Genomic DNA, 23,240 nt, shown 5'->3' with positions numbered 1-23,240 from the left:
ACAATAAACTTAGTGTACAGGGAGTGCAGAATTATTAGGCAAATGAGTATTTTGTCCACATCATCCTCTTCATGCATGTCGTCTTACTCCAAGCTGTATAGGCTCGAAAGCCTACTACCAATTAAGCATATTAGGTGATGTGCATCTCTGTAATGAGAAGGGGTGTGGTCTAATGACATCAACACCCTATATCAGGTGTGCATAATTATTAGGCAACGTCCTTTCCTTTGGCAAAATGACAGGCTCAGAAAAGTCAAAAATAGTGAGATATCTTGCAGAGGGATGCAGCAGTCTCAAAATTGCAAAGCTTCTGAAGCGTGATCATCGAACAATCAAGCGTTTCATTCAAAATAGTCAACAGGGTCGCAAGAAGCGTGTGGAAAAACCAAGGCCAAAATAACTGCCCATGAACTGAGAAAAGTCAAGCGTGCAGCTGCCAAGATGCCACTTGCCACCAGTTTGGCCATATTTCAGAGCTGCAACATCACTGGAGTGCCCAAAAGCACAAGGTGTGCAATACTCAGAGACATGGCCAAGGTAAGAAAGGCTGAAAGACGACCACCACTGAACAAGACACACAAGCTGAAACGTCAAGACTGGGCCAAGAAATATCTCAAGACTGGTTTTTCTAAGGTTTTATGGACTGATGACATGAGAGTGAGTCTTGATGGGCCAGTCTCTGTGCCTGACAGCAGCAGCGCCGTGACGAGTCCTCCTCACACCGCGCTGCCGTCCATCCAGAGTAAAGATCAGCTGACGATCCCCTGACCAGTCTCAGCTCTGTAGAAGGACATCAGGTCAACATTTCCTATTCTAGAGAAACTCAAACACAGATTCAATCAGTGGCTCTTTAGAGATCTGTCGTTAAAAGGCAGAGTATTAATAACTGAAGCAGAAGGTTGCACCTTGATAAACTCATAAACGAGGTTGATAAGTTACTTTTCAACTTTATCTGGAAAAATAGGACACGACATTAAAAACAGTTCTTATGAACTCTGTCAACGCTTAATGTGTTAATTTAAACACTTTAAATAACACATTCAAGATAAATTGGTTAAAGAATCGAATTATCTTCCATTTGGAAAACTATACCTGTGTTCATGCTAAGTTAAGTTCATGCAATCACACCACCACACAGTACTGACCCACACATACAGTTCTTACACACACACTGGACTTTCTGGACTTTGGTTTTGCACAACACTGGTCACTATATTCTTCATTTCCGGTTAATACTTGTACAGCTGCTGTTATTGTGTATATATTTATATTTATATTTAGATTTCTTCATACATTCTTATATAGTTCTATATTGTGTATTGTGTATTTTGTTGTACAGTTATTTTATTTTCAACTTTAATTTATATATTTTATCTTATTCTTCCCAGTTAAATTTACCCTTCATTCTAATTTGTGTTGTACAGTTATTTCATTTTTAACCTTAATTTATATTTTATTCCTTCCTAGTTAAATTTACCCTTTTTAATTTTTCATATTTATTTCCTATCTTATTCATAGCCTTTTCCTTTTTTGTTTTCTTTAGGTCACGAGCAGTTGTCCAAGCATTTCACTACATATCGTACTGTGTATGACTGTGTACGTGACAAATAAAATTTGAATTTTGAAATTTGAAGTTAGGTGAATTTTTCCTTACTTGTAATTTTGATAAAATCCCTTTAAAAATCTCTGCTGTTCATCGTCGAGCTTTTTTAGCACGGACTCTTGTTTACAAGCATAACTTTAGTCCACACAGTTATTATGTCTGGAATAACGCAGAGCCATAACAAGGAACTTTTATTTAAAAGAAGATCTCTCTTCTTAGATAGTTGGTTTGGGAATAACATTGTTTTAGTCAACCAGCTTTGCTCCTGTGAAGAATTTTGTTTACATTTCAGTTTAGCTATAAGTCGTCATGATTATACAAAAGTATTTGGCCTGATACCATCAGGGGTTTGTATGCTGTTTAAGAATCAACCTAATATCACTTCACTCCCACACAAACATACAAACTTTTGTTGGCAAGATTTGCTTTTCTAAGCAACCTAAAGACAACAATAAATCGATCAGAGCTTTATTTCAGAGTACCATAACCACGCTACCATGTGTCATTTTTTTCTGATGGTATCATGTGGAACGAAGTTTGGAGACTCCCTAATCAGTTTTTAATTACCAACAAAATGAAAGATATTTCTTATAAATGAATAGACAGAATTTATTCTTCTAAAGATGATCTTCAAAGCAAATTCAGATTAGACATTGATACGAGCTGCAGCGTTTGTAAAACCAAGGAATCTACTGCACATCTTTTTGGTTTTGTAACCTTGTGCAAGATTTCTGGCAGAGTTTGTGTTTTTATCTCAGAAAATGTATTTAAAGGATTTGTACTGTTTTGGAAATATGTTTTGTTTATTCTGCACAAAAACCAAAAACAATCCAACTTTGATAACAGATTTTTGGTTAACGTGTTACTTTTAATGGCTAAATTTCATATTCACAAGTCCACATGTTTAGGAAGACCTCCCTCTTTTTATGTATTCTCCTTTGAACTTGTAGAGTATCCTAACTCAGTTAAGAACTCCACGAACCCAAAGCTATAAAACGATTGGTGTTTGTGAAAAAATCAAGATCTTTCAGTCACTTTGTTCTTTGGCTTGATCAGTTTCCCCCTAACATATTTATATTGATGTTTCTGAATACTGTTCTTGTACTTGTTTATCTATGCATACATGCATTTTGTAAGTACAACACCATTATTGTGGTACTGTTTAAATCCATTTTGTATTGTACTGATGTTTAAATAAAGGTTTGAGGAAAAATAGAAGGAGGACATCAGGAAATAAAGTCTCTGCTGTGTTCACCCCCACGACGTGTCCTCTTGCATGTCCGTCACCATCGTCACTGATGTAAAGTGGTTTAATGTTACTTTTTTCCTGAAAGCCACGACCGTCTCCTTGGTCGTGGTTGTGTTGAGGACGGGGGCGACTGTAGCCCATTTTGGAGGTGCTTCAGCCCCAAAGTGAATCAAAGCACCCCCACAGATTTCTTACTTTTTTTGACAATATTTGCTGTTTGTGTGACACACTACTGAAAATATAAAAAGCATACAGTACTTTACTTGTTTGAGACGTAACATTTTAACAACAAAAGTATAGATACCCCCCCGCCTCCCAAAGTGGTTTGTTCCAGCTCCCCCCTGCTCTGGCTCTAGCGCTCTGTCTGCCAGAGCGATGGTGGCTGAGACGCAGCGGAGCAGAGGTGGAAGTGTCTGGCTTAAAACAGGACATGTTGGCTGCATTTAACCTTCAGTTACTCTTTATATAGTTGGTAGGAAAAACATTACACCAGGTAACCTGCAGTGTTGAAAACGTGTTTCCTGACGATGTTTGCTGCCCTACAATCCGTCCTGCTCTGTAAAATCAGCCACATCTGACCGTCCTGTTGCTCCCATTGAAATGTTTACAGCCTGTTTAAAATCTAAGACTTATAATTGTCCGTAGCTGCTGTTGTTACCACTGTCCTGTTTGAAATGGATGCTAACTGACTGAATGCCCATTAACCTTATAACACCTGGTGTGTGTGTGTGTGTGTGTGTGTGTGTGTGTGTGTGTGTGTGTGTGTGTGTGTGTGTGTGTGTGTGTGTGTGTACAGACAGCCAGGTTCATAATGGATATGAGGAAGTTTTTTCAAAAAAGGAGCCACGTCAGGTAAAAGTGTAAAATCAAATGATCCATCAATCAGGAATAATGTTGGATCAGTGTTTCAATGTTTATCTTTTATTAGATGTTCGTGTGGTTTGGTTATTTGCCTTTTGGTTGAAAGTACACTGAGAGGACTTTTTATTAGTGATCTTAATAGTATTTTTTCATATTAATGTAATTTTTCATCTAATTGAATCTATTTGTGTATGATTGTCAGTCCAAAGAGGGAACGTGAGGAGAAAGTACGAGGTGAGGAAGAAGCAGGTAAGCTAACAGACAGGGAGCAGTGACAGGCAGAAACTGTTAACCTGACAAAGAGGAAAACCTGATTTTACTCACAGTCTGGAAGTTGTGTCCTCCCTGTATTAAAGCTGCTAAACAGAATCTGCTAAACAAACTGGGCTGAAACATTTTGACCCTCTTTAACAACATCCCAACATAACATTATCATTGATCGGGGAGAGTAAAATTAATGATATATTTTTATGTGGTTCAGCCACAGCTTTACTGAAACCTCTGTAAAGCTGTAAAGAGAAGCAGATGCTCTGTTTCTACAAATGTTTTAAGCTTGTTTCAAAGATTCTGTACTGCAGCTTTAAATGTTTTCCAAAAGCACACACACACTTATCAGTGATTCTCACACTTGTTACAGTGTGGACCACCTGATAAAAGGTCAAGCTCTCCCAAGCACCACTATGAAAGCATGAAAGTCATAAAAGATTTTTTCATGCATGGTATACATTCTACCACAGGCTGTTGCCTCCATTTTTATAGTTTTTATTAATATTTTGTAAAAATTTCTTCTGTTTCGGGAGTGTTTTTATGTATCTGTATTATATTACACACACACACACACACACACATTAAAAGTGAATCTCTGTCCAAAAAATGCTCTCAGTTTACTTTTCACTCACTGTGAGCATCATTCATTATTCTCCCAGTAATGAAGGTTAGGATATGTATTTTTATTTTTATTCCAATCCATTCTTCTTTTGCAGCATTTAAATAACCTTGATCAGATTTGATGGTTTTGTTACAGACTTTAAAAAAAGTGTTTTGCTTTTCTTTCACAAATGTGGGATTAAATTGTGTTAAAATGTACAAAACAGTGATGTCATGTTTTGTGACGAGGACCCAGGCACAGAGAGACCTGATGAATTTAAGAATCTTATGATTTAATAAAGAAATTTGCAGACTTGCACAGAGATGGTAAAATTATGATGACTGATAGCGGAGACGAAGACAACAGACGGTGAGGACAGGGAGGAACAGGGGTTTAAATGCACCGAGGAGACATTCAGAGACAACTCGGGACAACATTTAAGGACGCAGGGACTGACGGAGACAGGTTTATCTTGCCTGGCTGGGCAGCTCTCTGGGTGCTCAGCACCCCCAAAGCTCTGATCCTAGAATCGCCCCCGGTTAAGGAGCAGGTTGCTGTCCCTGCACCACGCCTTCAGCCGCTCCACCTCGTCCCTGTCGGCAGACTCGTCCCCCACCCCACACAGGTGTGCTCGTCACTCAGCCCTGGGGAGAGCAGTGGTAACAGAACTGCTAACATAGGCTGTGTAACTGAGGTGGTGACTCTACCTGTACACCCACTTGTTTATTCCTGCTCCTCCTCTCTCAGCCTGTGTGCTGTCATTAAAGCTTAAATGTAACAGTGAGGCAAAGCTTACAGACCAATCAGAGGCTGCTGCTGCACAGGTAACATCCCTTAGACCTCACCTGGATGTGGAGCTGTGAATGTGACCGGACATCTTTCACAGACTGGAACAATGATGCTCAGGTGACCCGGTGGCGCTCGCTGACATTTCATTACTTTCAGGTTCAGTGAGTTTAAACCTGCAGCAGCAACACCGGCCGTTTATTAAAGACAGACCTGCTCCTGGAGAAGCCACGCCTCCCTGTGAACACTCTGTGACATCATCAACACCCATCCTTGACACCTGAGTTCATCCTCACCTGTGCCTGCTGTTCTGTACTGATGGGCAAAGTTAAGTGGCAAACCGTCATACCTACTTAAACTTGTGCTGGAATTACTCTGTGACAGCAGGAATGTGCATGAACTACTTACGGTAGGACGGTTTGTTCTCCTGCCACGCTCCTCTTAGAAGTCTTAGATGTGGAGATGTTTTTTCTACTGTGACTCTAATGACTGCCGGTGTGCCTTTGGGCCTCAGCAGGTGAGGGCTGTGGTTGTTTTTACTGAACGTTGTATTGTGTTTGTACAAAAATAAATGTAAGCTCGGAGACCGGAAGTGCTTCGGACACAGCTCAGGTGTGTGCTGGAGCCCTGCTGGCGGCCAGCGGAACTGCAGCTGCTGCGTTTCCCTATACGGAGCTGTTCCTAATGTTCTGTCCGTTCCTCGTACATGGAGCGCTGTTGTCGCACGTGCCGGTTTGTTTTCACGCTGTTCCCGGCCGTGCACGCGGGTGAGAGCGGCTCGGGGCCGCGCTCACAGGAAACCACCCAAATAAGGTAGGAGGAAGTGATGACGCGGCTGGATGCGCTCCACGTGACCTCGAGCCCTCAAACACAGCGCGGAGCCGTGACGTGTCTCCGGGGTTTCCGGCCATGGCGTCTGGCCGCGCGCCGCGTTTCGGGCTCGGTCCGGCGGGTACGCGGCCAGGCCGAGCCCCGGACCGGGCCGAACCGTGTTCGCTCCTGAAAGCGCGGGACAAGGGGCGCCGGGACCGCGGACGGCCGCGGGAGCACGCGCCCCGTTCGGACCAAATATGGGCTTCCGACCCGCCATATTTGGGAATCTACGTCACGCAGGAGTCTTTATAAAGGCGGGAATCCTCCGAGAGGACCTGACAGCACCGAGTTCAGGCTGTGCGCTCGCGACAGCCAGAAACAAACAGCTGATGTTGTTTACATCCTCTGATGACGCAGCGGCCTCACCTGCGCCGGTGACCCTCCGGTAGAGTCTCACCTCCAGCGTTGGCGTCCCGCGAGCGGCAGCTTCCGCCCGGAAGGAGCGCCTCTCCGCGGGGCTCAGCAGCGAAGGAGCTCCGGGAGCCGAGGAGCTCCCCCCGCAGGGACATGGCGGCCACAAGGGCTCTGCTGCCGGAGCCGCTACCCGGTCTACCGCCGCCGCTGTCTCCACTGGACGGATACCCGAAGCTGGAGGACTTGCAGATGCTGCTGCTGGCCGCCTCCGGGGCCGAGGGAGCCGGGCAGCTGAGCGGAGAATCCGGAGAGTACGGAGGTGAGGAGCCGGTCACCCGTTTATCTGTGTCGCACGCGTGCGCGCGCATGCTGCAGCTCGCATTACAGACTGCAAAGTTGCACGAGAGAGTGTTTTATTGTGATTTAAATGTTTGTCAGTAAAGCTGAGCTTGTGCTCACCTGTGGCTCACACCTGCAGCTGTGTGAGCCACAGGTGCGCTTTCCCTGCACCATGGCAGAGCTCATGGACCAATCAGGCCACCGTACGGAGGTCAAAGGGTGCTTCCTAATGAACCAATAAATAAGACTCCCAAGTGTGCTGTGACGTGTTCTCACCCGTGCGCCTCCTTCTTCCCCTCAGATTCCCTCTCGGACCTCCCAGACCTACAGAGCCTCCTCCCACTGACGCCCCGCCTGCCCTCGCTGGCGTACAGCGGCCGCTTCTCCTTTGAGCCGTCTGTGTCGACCTGTGGCGGCAATAATCTGTGGGCGGAGTCTCTCCTAAGCCTGTTGGTCGGCGTGGCGGCTCCGCCCACTGCCTCCAGCCTTCCTGTGTCTTCATCGTCAGTGACATCATCATCGCCATCCCATTCGACCATCAGTTCCATCCAGGTGACCTGCGGCTCTGCTGAAATCACCTCTGTCTTCTCGGCGATACCGACCTACACCTCAGCCGGCGCCGAGCCGCTCCTCCCGGCCACAGACTGTCAGCCAGCCCCTCTGGCCTTCTCGCCGCAGCAGGGTCCGCCTCCCGCCTACACCGCCGCTGCTGCGTCCCGTCTCGGCCTGCAGCCGTCCTCGCTGGTGACGATGTTGCCAGACTACCTTCTGCCGCAGCAGTCGGATGCCGAGCCCGGCGTAAACGTGGATCAGAAGCCGCCACCGCTCACGCCACTCTCCACCATCAAAGCCTTCTCCTCGCAGATCCAGATCCAGCCTCCTGGCCCCGCCTACAACGCGCAGCTCACCAAATCTGGCAGACCCAGGAAGTTTGCCGCTGGCCGCCAGTGCAAAACGCCGCCTCACGAGCGGCCATACGCCTGCCCCGCTGAAGGCTGCGACCGCCGCTTCTCCCGCTCCGACGAGGTGACGCGCCACGTGCGCGTGCACACGGGTCAGAAGCCGTTCCAGTGCCGCATCTGCATGCGCAGCTTCAGCCGCAGCGACCACCTGACCACGCACATCCGCACTCACACCGGCGAGAAGCCGTTTGCTTGCGCTGAGTGCGGACGTAAGTTCGCCCGCAGCGATGAGCGCAAGAGGCACGCCAAGATCCACCAGAGGCAGCGCGAGCGCAAAAACAACAGTAACTCTGCCTCCACCGCCACCATCACCACACCCCCCACATACTCCTCCCCCGCACACAGCTCCTCCCCCTGCTTCACCTCCTCCTCCTCGTTGTCACACATCTACAGCTCCTCACCGTCCCCCCACCTCTACTCCCCCTCCTGCTCCTCACCGATGGCGAGCCCCCAGGCAGAGCTGCCCTCCCCCCACAGCTCCAGCATGTGTTGACCTTTGACCTCAGACTGACAGCATCGGACTGCAGAAATGTTTACCGTGCGGGGTCAAAGGTCGCCTCGTGGTGTAAATATGAATCCCGTAGTTTGTACATATTGTTTACACGCATGTTGGTGAACATGTGTTCACGTGCTCCGCCTACTGAGTAGGCCTGTATGTTTACATTTTCTACTCCACCTGTTTCCTCTCAAAGAGCTTCAACAATAAAAGTCTGAACCCTGCTGGTGCTTTTAATTTGTAGGAGGTGTGTGTGTGTGTGTGTGTGTGTGTGTGTGTGTGTGTGTGTGTGTGTGTGTGTGTGTGTGTGTGTGTGTCACATCAGCTGATGGAGGTCATGTGACATGAGACAAAAGTCAGAAACCCTCAGTTACGTGCGGCGTAAACGTTTCTGAGGCAAAACCTGAAGTCACTGTTCGAGGGATTCTCACTCAGGTTTGTAGCTCCTGTCAGTCTGAGTGGATCCGACAAAGGTCAGAGTTCAAAGGTCGAATCAGAAGCTTAAACAGTGACAGCTTCACTGAACGCTGCCATTAAATCCTCCCTGTGTGTGTGTGTGTGTGTGTGTGATTGGACTGTGACCGCAGCACCCTGCAGGAAAATCCCGGTGCTGCTGAAGGCCAAAAATGGCGCTTCCTGCTGCTGCAGCGGACATCCTGACGCCCATATAAGGAACTTCCTGCTGTTTGTGATGTAACAGCAAGGACTGGGATAGCAGGTCAGACTGGAGTGTGTGTGTGTGTGTGTGTGTGTGTGTGTGTGTGAGAGAAAGTATCTGCACTGCAGACACATGAAGTTCAGAGTCCTGCTTTCACTTTCATCTGCAGGAGTAAAAGTAAATCATGTTGTTTGGATGTTTATGTGTATGTCCTTAGTGCTAATTATTTAGCTGTTAGCTGTAAAGTAAGCTAGTACGTAACAAACTGATACAGGATAAGGCAGGGGAAAGTTAGAAATGTATAATGGTGGCAACATAACATATATTATAGCACAAATACTGACATATTTCTGTAATTAAAAGAGAACTGTAATATCAGCTTACAGTGAAACATGGATGCAAATATCCCAAGTGATGGGACGAATCCCGTGGTCCCTCTAACAGAGAGATAAGGAACCAGTGCTCACTGCTCCACCCATGAAGATGGAGAGCAGAGAAGGAGGTCTAACACGGTGACACAGAAAATATGTTTCCCAAAGAACACACTCGGCCAGAAACGAGGCAAGTCCACAAACCAAACACAACCCGAGCTTTCTACATCATGAAGGAAAAATCGACACTGAATTCAATTCGATTTTATTTTATTTACACAGCACCAAAGCACAACAACAGTCGCCACAAGGCGCTTTATATTGTACAGTAGCTCCTACAATCATATGACCCCCTATGAACACGCACTTTGGTGACAGTGGGAAGGAAAAACTCCCTTTTAACAGGAAGAAACCTGGAGGGGCGGGGCTATCTGCTGCGACCAGTTGGGATGAGAGAAGGAAGACAGGATACAGACGTGCTGTGGAAGAGAGACAGAGGTTAATAACAGATATGATTCAGTGCAGAGAGGTCTGTTAACACATAGTGAGTGCGAAAGGTGACTGGAAAGGAAAAACTCAATGCATCATGGGAATCCCCCAGCAGCCTACGTCTATTGCAGCATAACTAAGGGAGGATTCAGGATCACCTGGTCCAGCCCTAACTATATGCTTTAGCAAAAAGGAAAGTTTGAAGCCTAATCTTGAAAGTAGAGATAGTGTCTGTCTCCTGAATCCAAACTGGAAGCTGGTTCCACAGAAGAGGGGCCTGAAAACTGAAGGCTCTGCCTCCCATTCTACTTTTAAATACTCTAGGAACAACAAGTAGGCCTGCAGAGCGAGAGCGAAGTGCTCTAATAGGGTGATATGGTACTACAAGGTCATTAAGATAAGATGGGCCTGATTATTTAAGACCTTGTATGTGAGGAGCAGGATTTTGAATTCTGGATTTAACAGGAAGCCAAAACAGGAGAAATCTGCTCTCTCTTTCTAGTCCCTGTCAGGACTCTTGCTGCAGCATTTTGGATCAGCTGAAGGCTTTTCAGGGAGTTTTTAGGACTTCCTGATAATAATGAATTACAGTACACAGAATCCTCCATGCAGTCCTCGTGAGCAAACCTGTGGGCTTATGAGGCCTGCACTCCTGCAGTGCCACACATCTGTCACGACAGTGATTCTGATGGGCACAAACAGTTCAGTTGATGAAGATGTTTAATGTTGGTGCAGGGATTCCAGCCTCTGGTTTCGCTGTGATCTTTGTGTGTGAGTCAGTCCCTGTGCACACGCAGAGCAGCTGTACTACAATCATATTTCGTAAAGCAGCTCCAAGCTGCAGACAGGCATGTGCCCGGGCTCCTCTATGCACACCGTGAGCAGCCTTGCAGAGGTTTCCGTAGTGTAGTGGTTATCACGTTCGCCTCACACGCGAAAGGTCCCCGGTTCGAAACCGGGCGGAAACAGGCGTTTGCTTTTATTCATACACACGTTTCGCATCATTAACTGGTCCGCGTGGACCACTGCCTCGTGAGTAGTTGTTTAACGTGTACTGACTCACGTAAACGGAAGTGAAAGCAGCAGTAAGAAACACCAGTGGCGATACGTTCCCTGGAACATGTGACACGTCTGTCCCACTGAAACGTTTTGGGTTGATTGCGCGTGCACACTTTGATTGCGCGTGCCTCGTTCAAACTACGCACACGGCTAACGGCTCTGCTGCTAGCTAGCATTTCTTCTTCTTCAAGATAGGAAAAGAAAAAAAAAGTCATTAGTGTTTCCGCCCGGTTTCGAACCGGGGACCTTTCGCGTGTTAGGCGAACGTGATAACCACTACACTACGGAAACCTGCTCACAGCGATGTGTAAACACAGTTATGTTAATGCAACCCTCATCAGGTCACAGATAACGGGCCACGGCCCAGCCTATCGGTGTCTGTGTGCGACGAGGAAGCTGCACAGTTTCCGTAGTGTAGTGGTTATCACGTTCGCCTCACACGCGAAAGGTCCCCGGTTCGAAACCGGGCGGAAACAGCGGTTTTGTTTCGCCGTGCTGTTATAATCGATAGTGGCATCATTTCCACAGTCCAATAATCTTCTGCCTTTCCTTCTCCAGGCGTAAATGTCCGCCTGAGTGTGAATATGAAACACTTTAAACACACACAGGGTGTATGACGTGCTCTGAGTGCTGCAGTAGAGTACAGAGACCAGTCCATTCACCAGTCATCGTCTCCAGAAGACACAGGAAAGACGATCCTTTAATCCCCAAAGTCCAGGACGTACTCTCCCTGCACCTCCTCCTGCAGCCTGAGGCTCCGCTCCCTCACAGGTGCACACGTGTCTTTAATCGATCGAGCTTCAACAGGAGGGATCGGAGCGCTCCCTGGGTATGACTGTCAACTATGAAAACTCCTTCATCAAATGGATCTGCCAAAATCGTAAACACTATTCATCTGGTCAGGACACCATTTGTAAGTCTGAATCTCCCATTTAGCAAAACTCTAAACACACAACACATTTAGCAGTGCGATGCACACAGGCTACAGAAGTGAAACACAACTAACACACTGTTTGCATCATACTACCACTCAACATTGAAAACACATGCGCACTGATGATGGATTGAATCCGAGCTCCCAGACCTTCACAAACCTTTCTCTCACAGTCAGCTGACAGTTTTTGGACACTGCTTTAGTCACATGCCAGGGATCAAACTGGTGAAGCTGTTCAGGATTGCTGACCATCGTTTCTTTTACAGTTTGAGGATGTCTGTCAGTGGAAATGGTTGAGACACTTTATTTCCCTCTCTGGTTTTTAGAGCTTCTTTAAATCCTTTGATTTCAATGGCATTAGAATTTGAAACTTGGGTGACAGGTAGGGTGTAGGTGTTTGTAGAGGCTGAGTGTCCAGGAGAATCACACCTGCCATCTCCACAGACAACAACTTCTTCCTGTGATTTCATGGCTTTTAACTCACTACTTTTGCTCTTTTATCCACATTTTCTCAATAACAGGAAACACAAATCTCTTTCTCAATGACGTGTATGTGTCTTCACTTAGGTTCAAGTTACTACAAAATTTAGCAAAATGAATGCCACTGAAAAAACTGATGCTGTTAGAAGCAGGTTTCCTTGTCCTTTGGTGCCACTCAAAGTAGGCTGAGACTGCCATCCGTACTGAGCTCCAGAGTCAACTGTGATCCTTCATTTTGAAGCTCTTTGATTTCTTCTTGTACAATCGGGGAGCCACACTTCATACACCGCTTGTGTAATTGTTTTAACTGTGGCTCATAAACTAGAAGAAGTCTTGTGTTTGTATGTGCGGTATTTGAAGTCTGAGACTCGAGAGCTGGAGGCTACAGTTGTAGCCACAGCTGCCCTGGGGCAGACTGACAGAGGCGAGGCTGCCATATCGCACCATCGGCCCCTCTGGTTCACTAGATTCATCAAATGACAAGAACAAATCCTGGGAGTTACCATCATCCACGTCTACTTGTTTGTCCAGTTCAGTCTCCTGTCTGCTTGTGTAGGTGTGGTCCGCTGAGACTGGAACGTGCACATCAGACTGCTGCTGTGCCGCTACGTCTGACTTACTTATCTCAGTCTGGGTTGATGCATCTGTTTTACTTGAAGAACACGGAACACTTACTGTAGTAGCTTCAACTGCTTCATTGCTTGTCTCCTCCATAACTGACATGGTGTCTGATTGGTCGTCATCATCCACGAACATGTTAGCTACTGTAGAAGCGGGTTGTTGTTGTTAGTTGCAATTTACAATGTAATTTTAAATAATCAATGGATATTACCCAGCTGCAGAAATGCTTAAAAAGAGGTTTGGGTTTGAGGTGGAGCCGTGTGTGTGTGTGCGTGTGTGTGTGTGTGTGCGTGTGTGTATTATCAACATGAAAACAACACACACACGTTTAATGTTGCCAACATAACTCTGTCAGAAACCCACTCAGCTGATTTACACACACGGAGTAATGAAAGCTGCCGTTCATTCATGATGAACACAGCAACAAACTGTTTAACTAAACATGAATCCAGCTGTCATAAACCTTCAAAACACAGCTGCACATTTATGCTGCAGGTTTACTCTTATTTCAGGTAACCTTACTTACCTGTGGTTAATGAGCACTCAGCGCTGAGGTCTGACTTCTTCTCTGGAGGTGGAAAGTTTTAAAAATGACGAAACAGCGCCGGGAGACCACAGTGGCCAATAATATATTACATCCGTAGTGGTTTAGCGCTACCATAGAGAATGAATGGGAGACGGTTTAGGGCCGTTTAGCTAAACAATCCCACGGGGAGTCACGGGTGTAATACCGTCTTTGGCCACAAGGTGGAGAAATATGCATGTGCGTCAATGGTGTAGAGCGCCACCAGCCCAAAGGGCTGTGATCATGGACAAACAAAGGTACTGCACAAGGGTTTAGTGCAGTGATTCCCCGACGGGGAGGCCGTAACTTTTTCGCTTTAACCCACGTTTTTGTTAGAGGGTAGGGACACCCAGATTATTGTTTTTATAAAAAAAAGAATAGCTAAGAACTGAGACAGACTTTTATTTGGCTCTCAGGCTTCCACACATACAGCTTTATTATTGAGATCACAGATGGAGGCCACTGAGATTTAACCACAACATCTCACATTCATCAGCCTCTTTATTTTTTCTGTCACAAATGTAAAGAGAAAGTAGAACAGACATGAACAACGAGCAGAGATAACCCAGGAACCAAAAATCATTAAACACGCTCTCAGTGCTGAGCTCATCACAGTGTTTCTAATAACAGTGTAAACAGAAACATCACCAGCGTCCTCCCTGCACGAATGCCGCTCTGGTTCCTCTGTTAGTCCAGAGTGTAGATGTTCTCCTGCACCGGCCTCCTCATGCGGATCTCGTAGATGATGTGAGGAGGTTCTTCAGAGGAGAAGCTGCAGAGTTACAAACAGCCGAGTTACTGCCAGAGCGAGCCTCAGCACTGCAGCAATAACTCTGATTCATGTTGTGGAGGTGGTCTGTGTTTCTTTCTGCGTGCTTTGTTTCAGGTGTGAGAGTAAGCTGGCTGGCTGTGATTGGCTGTCACTGTGTGACATCAGCGTGTTAGCGTGCTGTTTGCTTCCTGTGCTGAACTCACCAGCCGGGCTTTAAGGCTCGTCTGTAGATTCCACCTGCAGCAGAAAACAAAAAATGAACCTCATGTTTGTGTCTGTGTGCAAACGTGCTGCAGAGACATGGAGGACGTACGTCTGAAGGCCAGGAAGAGGAACACTGCGGCGAGGACCATCAACACGCTGACGGAGAGAGAGAGGACGGGAACGTTGATCTGAAGGGAGAGGGAGGGCAGAGCGTCCTCCACCTGCAGGTGGAGAGGATTCATCAGACTGCAGCACGGACAGTTTCGCTTGGAGCTGGCTAACAAAGGTCCGAGGCTGAAACGGTTAATTTAGGACATGAACTCTTAAAGTGGGCTGTAGCTCAGGCAGCAGAGCAGGCAGCCACTAACCAGAAGGTCGGTGAGGTTTCATCCATTCATGCTGCTGAGCTGGGATCTGCTGATGACCCAGTTTGTTCCCAGCGGTAACTGTGGGACGGACGTCCTCACCCTGACTCAACACCGTGGTGTACGCACGAGCTCCTGGTGTTTGTTTGCTCCAACGTGCTCCGCTTTGGTCTCACCTGTTTGCCCTGTTTCCAGCCTCCATGCTAAGCTAAGCTATGAGCTAGTGGCTGTACAATCCCGAACACGTCGTGGCCTAAGATGGCAGGTAATGGCGAGGGTGGTGCTTACTCACAGTGAGGGTGTCAGCGTGCAGCAGGGTGGAGTTTCTCCTCAGAAGGTCCAGCTGAGACGACAGCAGAGTTTTCCAGTTGGCTAAACGAGACAGAGACCAGAGACCTGGAGTGGACGTCTATCACAGAGAAGAGTTAACAGAGACAGTTCACCTCACCTGTCGTCACACCTGTGGAGGTCGGTGACTCCGTCACTCGTTCAGTCGTGAGCTCCGTCGTTGTGCTCGCTGTTGTTGTTGGAGGAGGAGAGCTGGGGACGAGCGCCGAGACCGGAGCTGAGAGGGACAAACATTGAATCACCAAACTCTGGAGAACCTCAGAAATAAAACCAGTCGCTCACCTTTGACCACTCTCAGGTTCATGATCATCTTCTGGTCGTTGAAGAGCCCGTTGATGTCCACCCTGCAGCAGTACGGCCCGCTGTCTGTCCGCCTCACGTTCAGGATGTCCAGGTCCATCTGCCCGTCCATGATGTCCCCCGTCAGCTGGTAGCGGTCCTCCACCTGCAGCCAGGACCAGGGTTATACAACCAGGGGGAGGAGCATGAATTCAACAGAAGAATAAACAGGGAGGAGCTTACAGGAGCGCCAGGTAACCCCAGATAATCAAGTTCTCAACGTTATGCCTGACCTCTGTGACTCTGAGATGTAATCTGACCTCTGTGATGTAATCACACCTGTGTGACGGCGCCGTTCTCGTCGGTCTGCACCAGGATGTTGCTGCACCAGAAGGTCCCGCAGCCGCGACCCCAGCAGACCCGGCTGAGCCCGAAACGCTGCACGGAGTACTGACAGGACAGAGAGGCCACGCCCCCTTCCATTACTTTAAAAGAGGAAACGGACGAAAACCGTCCACCTGCAGCACAAACACACAAACATGACGTTTGCACATGTAAACACACGAGATGCTGTGATGTGACATAAAACCAAGAAGAGCGATAAGCATCGAATAAAAACACGCAGAATACAGGAAACACGCAGTACTGACTTCCTGTAGCTGACCGGCGCTCTGTGCTGGGTAAACTTTGAATCCTTCATAGAAGAGAAACAGTCGACCAGCAGGAGACGACCACGAGAACAGACGAGCTCACACAGACAAAGAGACAGGAAGCCACGAGGCGTCATTCACGCCATACAAACAGACCTGAGCGCCGCTGTCACACCCACGAATCAGGACCTGTGCTGTGATGTCACGCTGATGTCAGAGTGTGTGCTTCTCACCTGACAGGAGGAAGAGGAGGGCGATGAAGGATCTGGGCGTTGGAGGAGAGACAGCAGCCATCCTGCGAGTGTGTGTGTGTGAGCGTGTGTGAGGGACGACTGTCCGGCCACACTGTACAGTGTGTCTCTGTGATGGAGGTTGGGGGGAGGTCACGGGGGCGGAGCTACACACAGCCTGTTTGTGTGTCTGCGAGTGTGAACGGCTGCAGTGTTTACGTGTGTATCATCAGTGCTGCAGAGTAACCAGTCTGGGAAATGTACTACAGTACTGAGTTCACAGTACAGCTGTAGTAAAGGTTGGTCACCATAAGTCGTCTGTCTTTATTTCGTTTCCATGTTCTGTTTAGTGTTTTAAGCTGTTTAGTTTCACACGGTGAGCTTTTATTTGTCCTCGCCGCGTTCATGTGACCATAACAGTGATGTCAGAGCTGATGGAGGAGAAATGATGGTGGCGGCGTCATGACTGACGAAGAACAGACGAAGCTGAAAACTGACTTTAACTGAAGAAAACACAGAGGACAAAAAGACTTTGTCTCTGTGACACACACACGCACACACACACACAGACACACACACACACACACACACAGACACACACACACACACGCACACACACACACACACACACACACACTCTGCTGGCTGGTGGAGACGTCGCCGTCACACAGAGGCTTCTTTATTCGATCCAAATGTTTCTGTTTTCTTCTTTTTCTTCACAAACTGAAAATCTGAGACTTTTAGTTTCAAATAAGCCAAAAATCTAAGAACTTGAAATGTGAGAAGAAGAAGAAAAGCCCAAACACGCAGAGAGGTGAAGGTTTTATACTGATGTGCAGTAATACAAAGAGCTGGGAGTGTGAGTCATTAATAATGTGGATGCAAGAGGCAGACATTTCTCACATGAACACGGCACAGGCTGCATCAAGACACAGCCATGTTTATACTCATATTCCTTTGTCTCTTACTGTGCACTGGTTATCACAGCAAACCCATTAAATAAATGACTAATAAACTACACAGTAAAAAACCAAGTGTCAATTTTACACTTACAGAGTTGATTTTTACTCTGCTTCAGATAACATTTGGTCCCACTCAAAATTAGAGTTAAATTTACTCTATGGCCAGTGTTAACTTTTCAGTGTTAATTGTACTCAATTTAGTGTCAAAACTAACAACAAAATGTGTAAAAATATTTAACACTGAGGGTTATTCACACTGTTAAGAGTAATTTGATTACACTTTATAGAGCTATTTTTACTCCAAATTTAGTTTAATAATAACACTCTGATGTGTAATAATATATCATTTTTATTTATCTGTAGTGTGATTTTTTTCATATTCATCTTATGATGCTATATTACTAAATAACTGTGATCTATCCTACATTATGGAAATAATAACAAATATACAGGTTAAAGTAACAGCATTTATTATGTTTCTCATTTCAGTGTCATTTAATTAACGTAACAAACCTTTACAATTCACAGTTCTATGATGCTCACTAGAGAAAGCAATATGACATTTCCCCAATGTCGTAGTTGTTTGCAGAAAAGTAAAAAAGTTGGTCAGGGATGAACTGTATGATGTACCAAAGACATAATGGGCCCTAAAGAGTCCATCAAGGGCTCCTACTGAACCTGTCGCTTTACATGGAAGTGCATGCTTCTCAATCACAATGAAGCTGTGAATGCTGCTTCTTGTGGGTCCCTGAGTAAGAAGGTAGGGCTGACTGCTTCGGGTGATGTTGTCTAGATGCTGCTGTACACTGGTTCCAGCCTACAACAACACATTAAACAACAGTATTAAGTGACTATCCTCTGACAGTAGATTAGCTCAACTCACTGTCCATGTAAATAGAGGTGATGGAAAGTATATTTTAAACAACATGCCTTTGGGAATTTGATGAGGTTATTGACAGCTTGAGATGCAGACATCTTTCCTGGTCTCTTTCGCCCTTGTGCAGATGGTGGTAGCAGATGTAGCAGCAGCAAGATAGTAGACAAGTCACTGTCCCAGCCTACAGACGAATAAACAAGGAATTATTCCAAAAATACATTGAATTGACAGAATTGCCTATATAACCAACAATGGCAAATAAAAACAGTCACAATCATACCATTCTCAACTTCAGTACCTGACTCAGCATTGCACATTAACTCCAAGAGCTCTGAGGTGGGGACAAGTCCATGACTTTCCTTTACAACCTTTGCTTTGAGATTGATGGGCCACCTCTCCAAGAATATGGAGACAGAGCAGAAATGCCCTGCGCATACATCACTCTTACGCTTTTAGGGGGAGATGTCCTAATGTATAAATTCAATAATTGGCATTAAACATCACAATTAAAAATAATACAATGTTTAAAATGTTTCTTTATATCTTACATTTTTGATTCTTACCCATGTTATTCTGTCATCTCAGCCTCAAGTATGTTTCTCATCCGTCTTCTGGTTGCATCTCTCAGAGATTTGGTTTTTGCATACTCTTAAACTTTCTATAAAATAGAAACATTACTTAATATTACTTAACATGTCATTAACATTGCTATCAGTTAATTTACACAAAATACATATTTCTTACTAAATAATGAGCAAAACTCTAAAGTAGAGTATGCCTTTGGCATTTGCTTAAAATAATATAAACCAGTAAAGTTAACTTTATGGTAATGTTACCCACTTTTTCTGTTTATACTAACGTGTGGAAATTAGCCCAAGACTATAATCTGGAAAATTTACATTTGTTAAATGTTCATTCATATGTATAGCCCCTCTTTCTAAATAAAATAAATAAAGATGCACGTCTTCACTCCGTGAGACTCTGTGAAGCTCAGTGTTTGCTTTCTTTGAAGGTAAAGACAGTTTTGACCTGTTCAACCTGCTTCCCTCAGGGAGGCGCTACAGCTGCATCAGCACAAAGACCACTCTGGTCTCACACATGCACTGACGGCACAGTTACACGCCCCAATCCAAAGTGTGCAATAACCCAAATACAAAACACTATTTATTTATTTATTTATTTATTTTCTTACTGGATTTGTATATTTGTACATTAGATATTTTGACTGCTGTTCATATGTATATACTGCTGCAGAACTGCACCTCACCCACCTTTCTTTTCCCACATGTTTGCACTGAGGAGGAGATGCTAGTGACAATAAAAGACATTCTATTCTATTCTGTTCTAAAGAACACAGATGAACCCAGGGGGGTGAAGACTGAGGCTGCCGCTTCACTGCTGGGAGTTTTCAAACTCCTGTGGATCGTCCTCTTCCTTTGTCAGTGGATCGTTGTTTGGTTGCTCAGCTGAAATAGAGAGGAGAAGACTTAGAGTCATCTTTCTAAGCTCAGGCTGACCCTTCTGCTCTCGTTCTTACGATTCCCACAGTGTGTTTCCTGCTGATCATCACAGTTTGGATACGATGGCATTTGGACCTTAAACTTTCTCATTACTCTCCTGCCTGCGAGCTCCTCCATGAAACCTGCTCAGGTGAAAATACTGCAGTTGTTGAGCTCTGTTGCTATAAATAAACTTTGAATTGTTCCTGTGTTGTAGGTTTGTGCTTCTGAAATTATAGGAATCCTTCAGCCCGAGGAGCAGTGCAAAATGCTTATGGTGACCAGAGGTGATTGATTGATTGAGATGATGATAGTAGTTATGTTGTTTTAGGACGAACAGACTGCATCTGAATTTTACAGTTGTTCTCAGTACATCACTGGTCTGCAGGTGTATCAGTTTCCGATTGAAGAGCCGTGAGCTTCTCCAGGATCTTTCTTGCGTTCTAACGGTCTGAGTACTCACAGCTCGTCCCAGCCCTTCGATCATAGCAGCTAACCTTGTGGGGTTTTGAACAGCTGTAACCGCTTTCTTCATTTTCCAATAAGCCAGGGCCGAGCCAGCTCTGATCAGCAGGAACCCCGTTATATATCGATGTCCTCGATAGACAGGATGCGCCAGGCACACGATGCGCCACTTCTGCCACCCATCCATCGTGTGCCTGGCAGGGAACGTCCCTCCAGGACACTCAGCCTCTCCCGAACCCAGGAGAGAGTGTCAATTGCATTACATTAACACAGTGGTTCCCAAACTTATTTTGCTGGGCCCCCCTTTGTTTTACAAGAAAAATGTTCGCGACCCCCCGCACACATCCTCCAACCACACGCGCCCATATTTTGCTCCATTGCGGTTTATTTCACACCTCAAACATTTAGTAAACAATTAAGCAAATACAAGTAATCTGCAATGAATTACAGGTAGTAATGAAATAAACTACTAACTCTTTTACGCTGCGTCCGCACCTACACGGGTGATTTTGAAAACGTTTCGAATCACCAAAAACTGAGATTTTTTAAAACTCCTTTTTCCCGTTTACGTGTGGACGAGGAATACAGAGTTCGTCACGCAACATCAAAGGTATGTGCCTTTTTTCACGTCACGCTGTGCGCCATGTTATTGTTTACATGAGATGAATTGCAGATTCTGTCTCTATCTTATTTTGTTTTCTATTTTGTGTCTATCTGCAGGTTTACACACAGTTACGGCCCCTCCATTTACAAAGGCAGAGATGTCACGGTGTGATTATTTTACGTGTAGTTGTTTTTTCCTGTGTAACAATGTTCAACATTGATATTGCTAATACATTTCTCAATAAATGCCTCTCTGTGCAAAATGTGTTCAAAAACATAAACAGCTGTGGGATCCTGTTAGTCTGTGATTTGCACCAGGGGAACAAATCGTGGCAGGATCAGCCTGATGTTATTTGTATCCAGCTGTAACTTTACTGTATAAAGAGCAAACATCTCCAACATGTCAGGAGCAGTTAGTCATTGCAACAAGTGTTTGTGAACTAAAAATCAAGGATGTGGGATCCTGTTTGTCCGTGATTTAAACAGCCCAGCGCTGCTCCTGAAGAAGGGGAAACCAACCCTGCAGGGAGACCTACCTCAGCACCTGTGCAGGTGAAGCCAAAGGGCAGATTTGCTTCACCATATTTTCTAGTCTTTGGCTTAGAATGAAGTTGGTTTGGAAACATGTTCAGCGATGCTTCATGTCCTGCTTTGCGTTTGTGTGGGAGCCCCGTGCTGGCAGTGTCCAAGCGTTTTGTTTCCCCCCCCCCCCCCCCCCCCTTTTCATCCTCCCCCCCACCCCTGCCATGGCTTTGTGCCCCCCCTAGGGGGCAGGCCCCACACTTTGGGAAGGTCTGCATTAACAGTTGACCAAACCCATAATTCTGTAGGATTTAGAGAACAAGAACAAGAACAAGACAGAGAGGCTCTCTGAGGGTTGGAGTTAGACGACACTAGACGAGGACATAGAAGCCAAGCAGGAAAGATAGGGGAGCTGATCAAAAAGGGAGAGTTTTGATCAGCTCGTGCTTTTGGTTTAGGTTTTATCTGATACTGGTGCCAAACCGGTACTTTTGAAACGGTGCCGGTGCTTAAAGAATGGAGAACACACACTTTGTCCAAATGTTCAGCTGTTCTTTTGTAAAAAGATAACAATGTTAGCCTTTTCTGCAGCTATGGGGCATATATAGTATCACTCTTGGCTGGAAGCAGTGCTTAAACAATGGAAAAACACGAACTTTGTCCAAAAACCTCTCATGTTTAACTGTTTTCCACTTTTTCTTTGGTCATTTTAGCCTTTTTGACAAGGGTGAAGGGAGCATCTGCCATCAAACAAGAAGACAACAAGAAGTTTTTGTGTGCTTCGGGGTTTGTTTTTTTTACGTGCATCTGAGTTTTTACGTGTTTTGGAGTTTGTACATGCTATGGAGTTTTTGCGTGCTTCTTTTAAATATAATTTGAAATATACAATTAAATATAAATTGAAATATGAAAACAAAAAGAAGATGCATATTCTCTGTCATATGGGCCTGCATGAATAAACTTTCTGAATCCTTTATCATCTGCAACTTAAAATAGTTGTAGAGGATTACTATACTCTTCTAATGTGCCCCTCCCCCCTCTGCTCAGCGCAAAGCACAAGGCTCACGTGCGGAGTGAAGTGAAAAAAAAGTGCGAGAGAGAGAGAGAGAGAGAGGGGGTGAGAGAAAGAAAAAAAACCCACGGCTCGTGTCGTTCACTTCAAAGACTCGGCTCTAAGACCCGTTTCGTTCGCAACCAACACATCACTAGTTTTTATTACTTATCATGTATGTTCATCAAAAGATGCTAGACGTTGTGTTTTCAGTTTGTGCTATTTTTCTACAAATTTACATATTAAATAGCAGATTCTCAAAAAGTTGAGAAATGTTTTGTCATCATCAGGTGACTCACAATGTGCTGGGAGGTCAGTTTATGATCATTAATATGCAAATTACCACTGATCGACAACCACTGATCAATAACCATGAGTCCCATTCACAGAGAGTTGAGGAATGGCTGCAATCACAGCATGTAAGATGGTGACAGATGTTCCCTTAGGCCCCTCCTCCATTCAGAGATGGTCTTTCCCTTTTCACGTAAATGGTCGACATGGTACTTTTGTCGACCAATAGGAAAGGGTGGGGTTTTTGCTCACAGGCTTTCGAGTGTTTTCCTTATAAAACGCTGTTTTTACCGTTTCTTCCCGCAGTAAACAACGATAGTATTCAGGAAGAAAACCAAACATTGCAGATATTTTTATCATAACTCTTTTACGTGGCCGAGCAACACAATTTAAAAACTGGTATAAAGTCCACACTTTTCCCGTCAGTTGTTCCGTCTGTCCTGCTCACATCTCCAATGGTTGTACACGTTGTCATTAACGTGGCTTGAATGTGAATCACATGAGTCTGGACTGTGGGATAAGGTCATAGCTGGACTGGCCATCGGGCATACCGG

The 23,240-nt window shown here is 45.5% G+C and overlaps 2 protein-coding genes and 3 non-coding genes across 10 annotated transcripts; 3 read left to right on the top strand and 2 right to left on the bottom strand.

Moving 5' to 3' along the window:
* Positions 1-6,290: 6,290 nt before the first annotated feature.
* On the top strand, positions 6,291-8,615 carry LOC146566393 (early growth response protein 1-B-like). The gene is made up of 2 exons (XM_085290058.1): positions 6,291-6,913; positions 7,235-8,615. Exons 1-2 carry the CDS (start codon positions 6,748-6,750, stop codon positions 8,386-8,388), a joined length of 1,320 nt encoding a protein of 439 aa, XP_085146184.1. The 5' UTR covers positions 6,291-6,747; the 3' UTR covers positions 8,389-8,615.
* A 2,189-nt stretch (positions 8,616-10,804) lies between these two features.
* trnav-cac (transfer RNA valine (anticodon CAC)) lies at positions 10,805-10,877 on the top strand. Its single transcript has one exon. It is a non-coding gene; the product is annotated as a tRNA-Val (tRNA).
* A 309-nt stretch (positions 10,878-11,186) lies between these two features.
* On the bottom strand, positions 11,187-11,259 carry trnav-aac (transfer RNA valine (anticodon AAC)). The gene has a single exon. It is a non-coding gene; the product is annotated as a tRNA-Val (tRNA).
* A 112-nt stretch (positions 11,260-11,371) lies between these two features.
* Positions 11,372-11,444, top strand: trnav-cac (transfer RNA valine (anticodon CAC)). Its single transcript has one exon. It is a non-coding gene; the product is annotated as a tRNA-Val (tRNA).
* Positions 11,445-14,051: 2,607 nt separating this feature from the next.
* On the bottom strand, positions 14,052-16,556 carry timd4 (T cell immunoglobulin and mucin domain containing 4). Of its 6 annotated transcripts, none has more exons than XM_085290080.1 (8): positions 16,420-16,556; positions 15,876-16,054; positions 15,540-15,702; positions 15,358-15,474; positions 15,198-15,281; positions 14,654-14,765; positions 14,544-14,577; positions 14,052-14,340 (listed from the first exon to the last, which is right to left on the bottom strand). In XM_085290080.1, the coding sequence occupies exons 1-8, from the start codon at positions 16,478-16,480 to the stop codon at positions 14,329-14,331; spliced, it is 762 nt and encodes a 253-aa protein (XP_085146206.1). In that variant the 5' UTR covers positions 16,481-16,556; the 3' UTR covers positions 14,052-14,328. The 6 variants fall into 6 exon arrangements, with proteins under 6 accessions (XP_085146206.1, XP_085146204.1, XP_085146209.1 ...); XM_085290078.1 differs by having other exon boundaries at positions 15,202-15,281; XM_085290083.1 differs by having other exon boundaries at positions 15,202-15,305; positions 15,370-15,474.
* Positions 16,557-23,240: the final 6,684 nt, after the last annotated feature.

This window comes from Mchenga conophoros, linkage group LG10 (genome assembly GCF_057382185.1).
Source record: "Mchenga conophoros isolate Kocher_MC1m ecotype Shallow Benthic linkage group LG10, M_conophoros_male_GT1.1, whole genome shotgun sequence".
Classification (NCBI taxonomy): domain Eukaryota; kingdom Metazoa; phylum Chordata; class Actinopteri; order Cichliformes; family Cichlidae; genus Mchenga; species Mchenga conophoros.
This window is presented reverse-complemented; position numbering and strand designations above follow the sequence as displayed.

Bases quoted from the DNA above. Each gene is read 5' to 3' on its own strand.
- LOC146566393 (XM_085290058.1), top strand. From the start codon at position 6,748: ATGGCGGCCACAAGGGCTCTGCTGCCGGAGCCGCTACCCGGTCTACCG. The intron at 6,914-7,234 runs GTGAGGAGCCGG...TCTTCCCCTCAG, and splicing joins AGAATCCGGAGAGTACGGAG to ATTCCCTCTCGGACCTCCCA.
- timd4 (XM_085290083.1), bottom strand. From the start codon at position 16,480: ATGGCTGCTGTCTCTCCTCCAACGCCCAGATCCTTCATCGCCCTCCTC. The intron at 15,475-15,539 runs GTGAGCGACTGG...TGTCCCTCTCAG, and splicing joins GAACCTGAGAGTGGTCAAAG to CTCCGGTCTCGGCGCTCGTC. The intron at 14,341-14,543 runs GTGAGTTCAGCA...GTAACTCTGCAG, and splicing joins CGAGCCTTAAAGCCCGGCTG to CTTCTCCTCTGAAGAACCTC.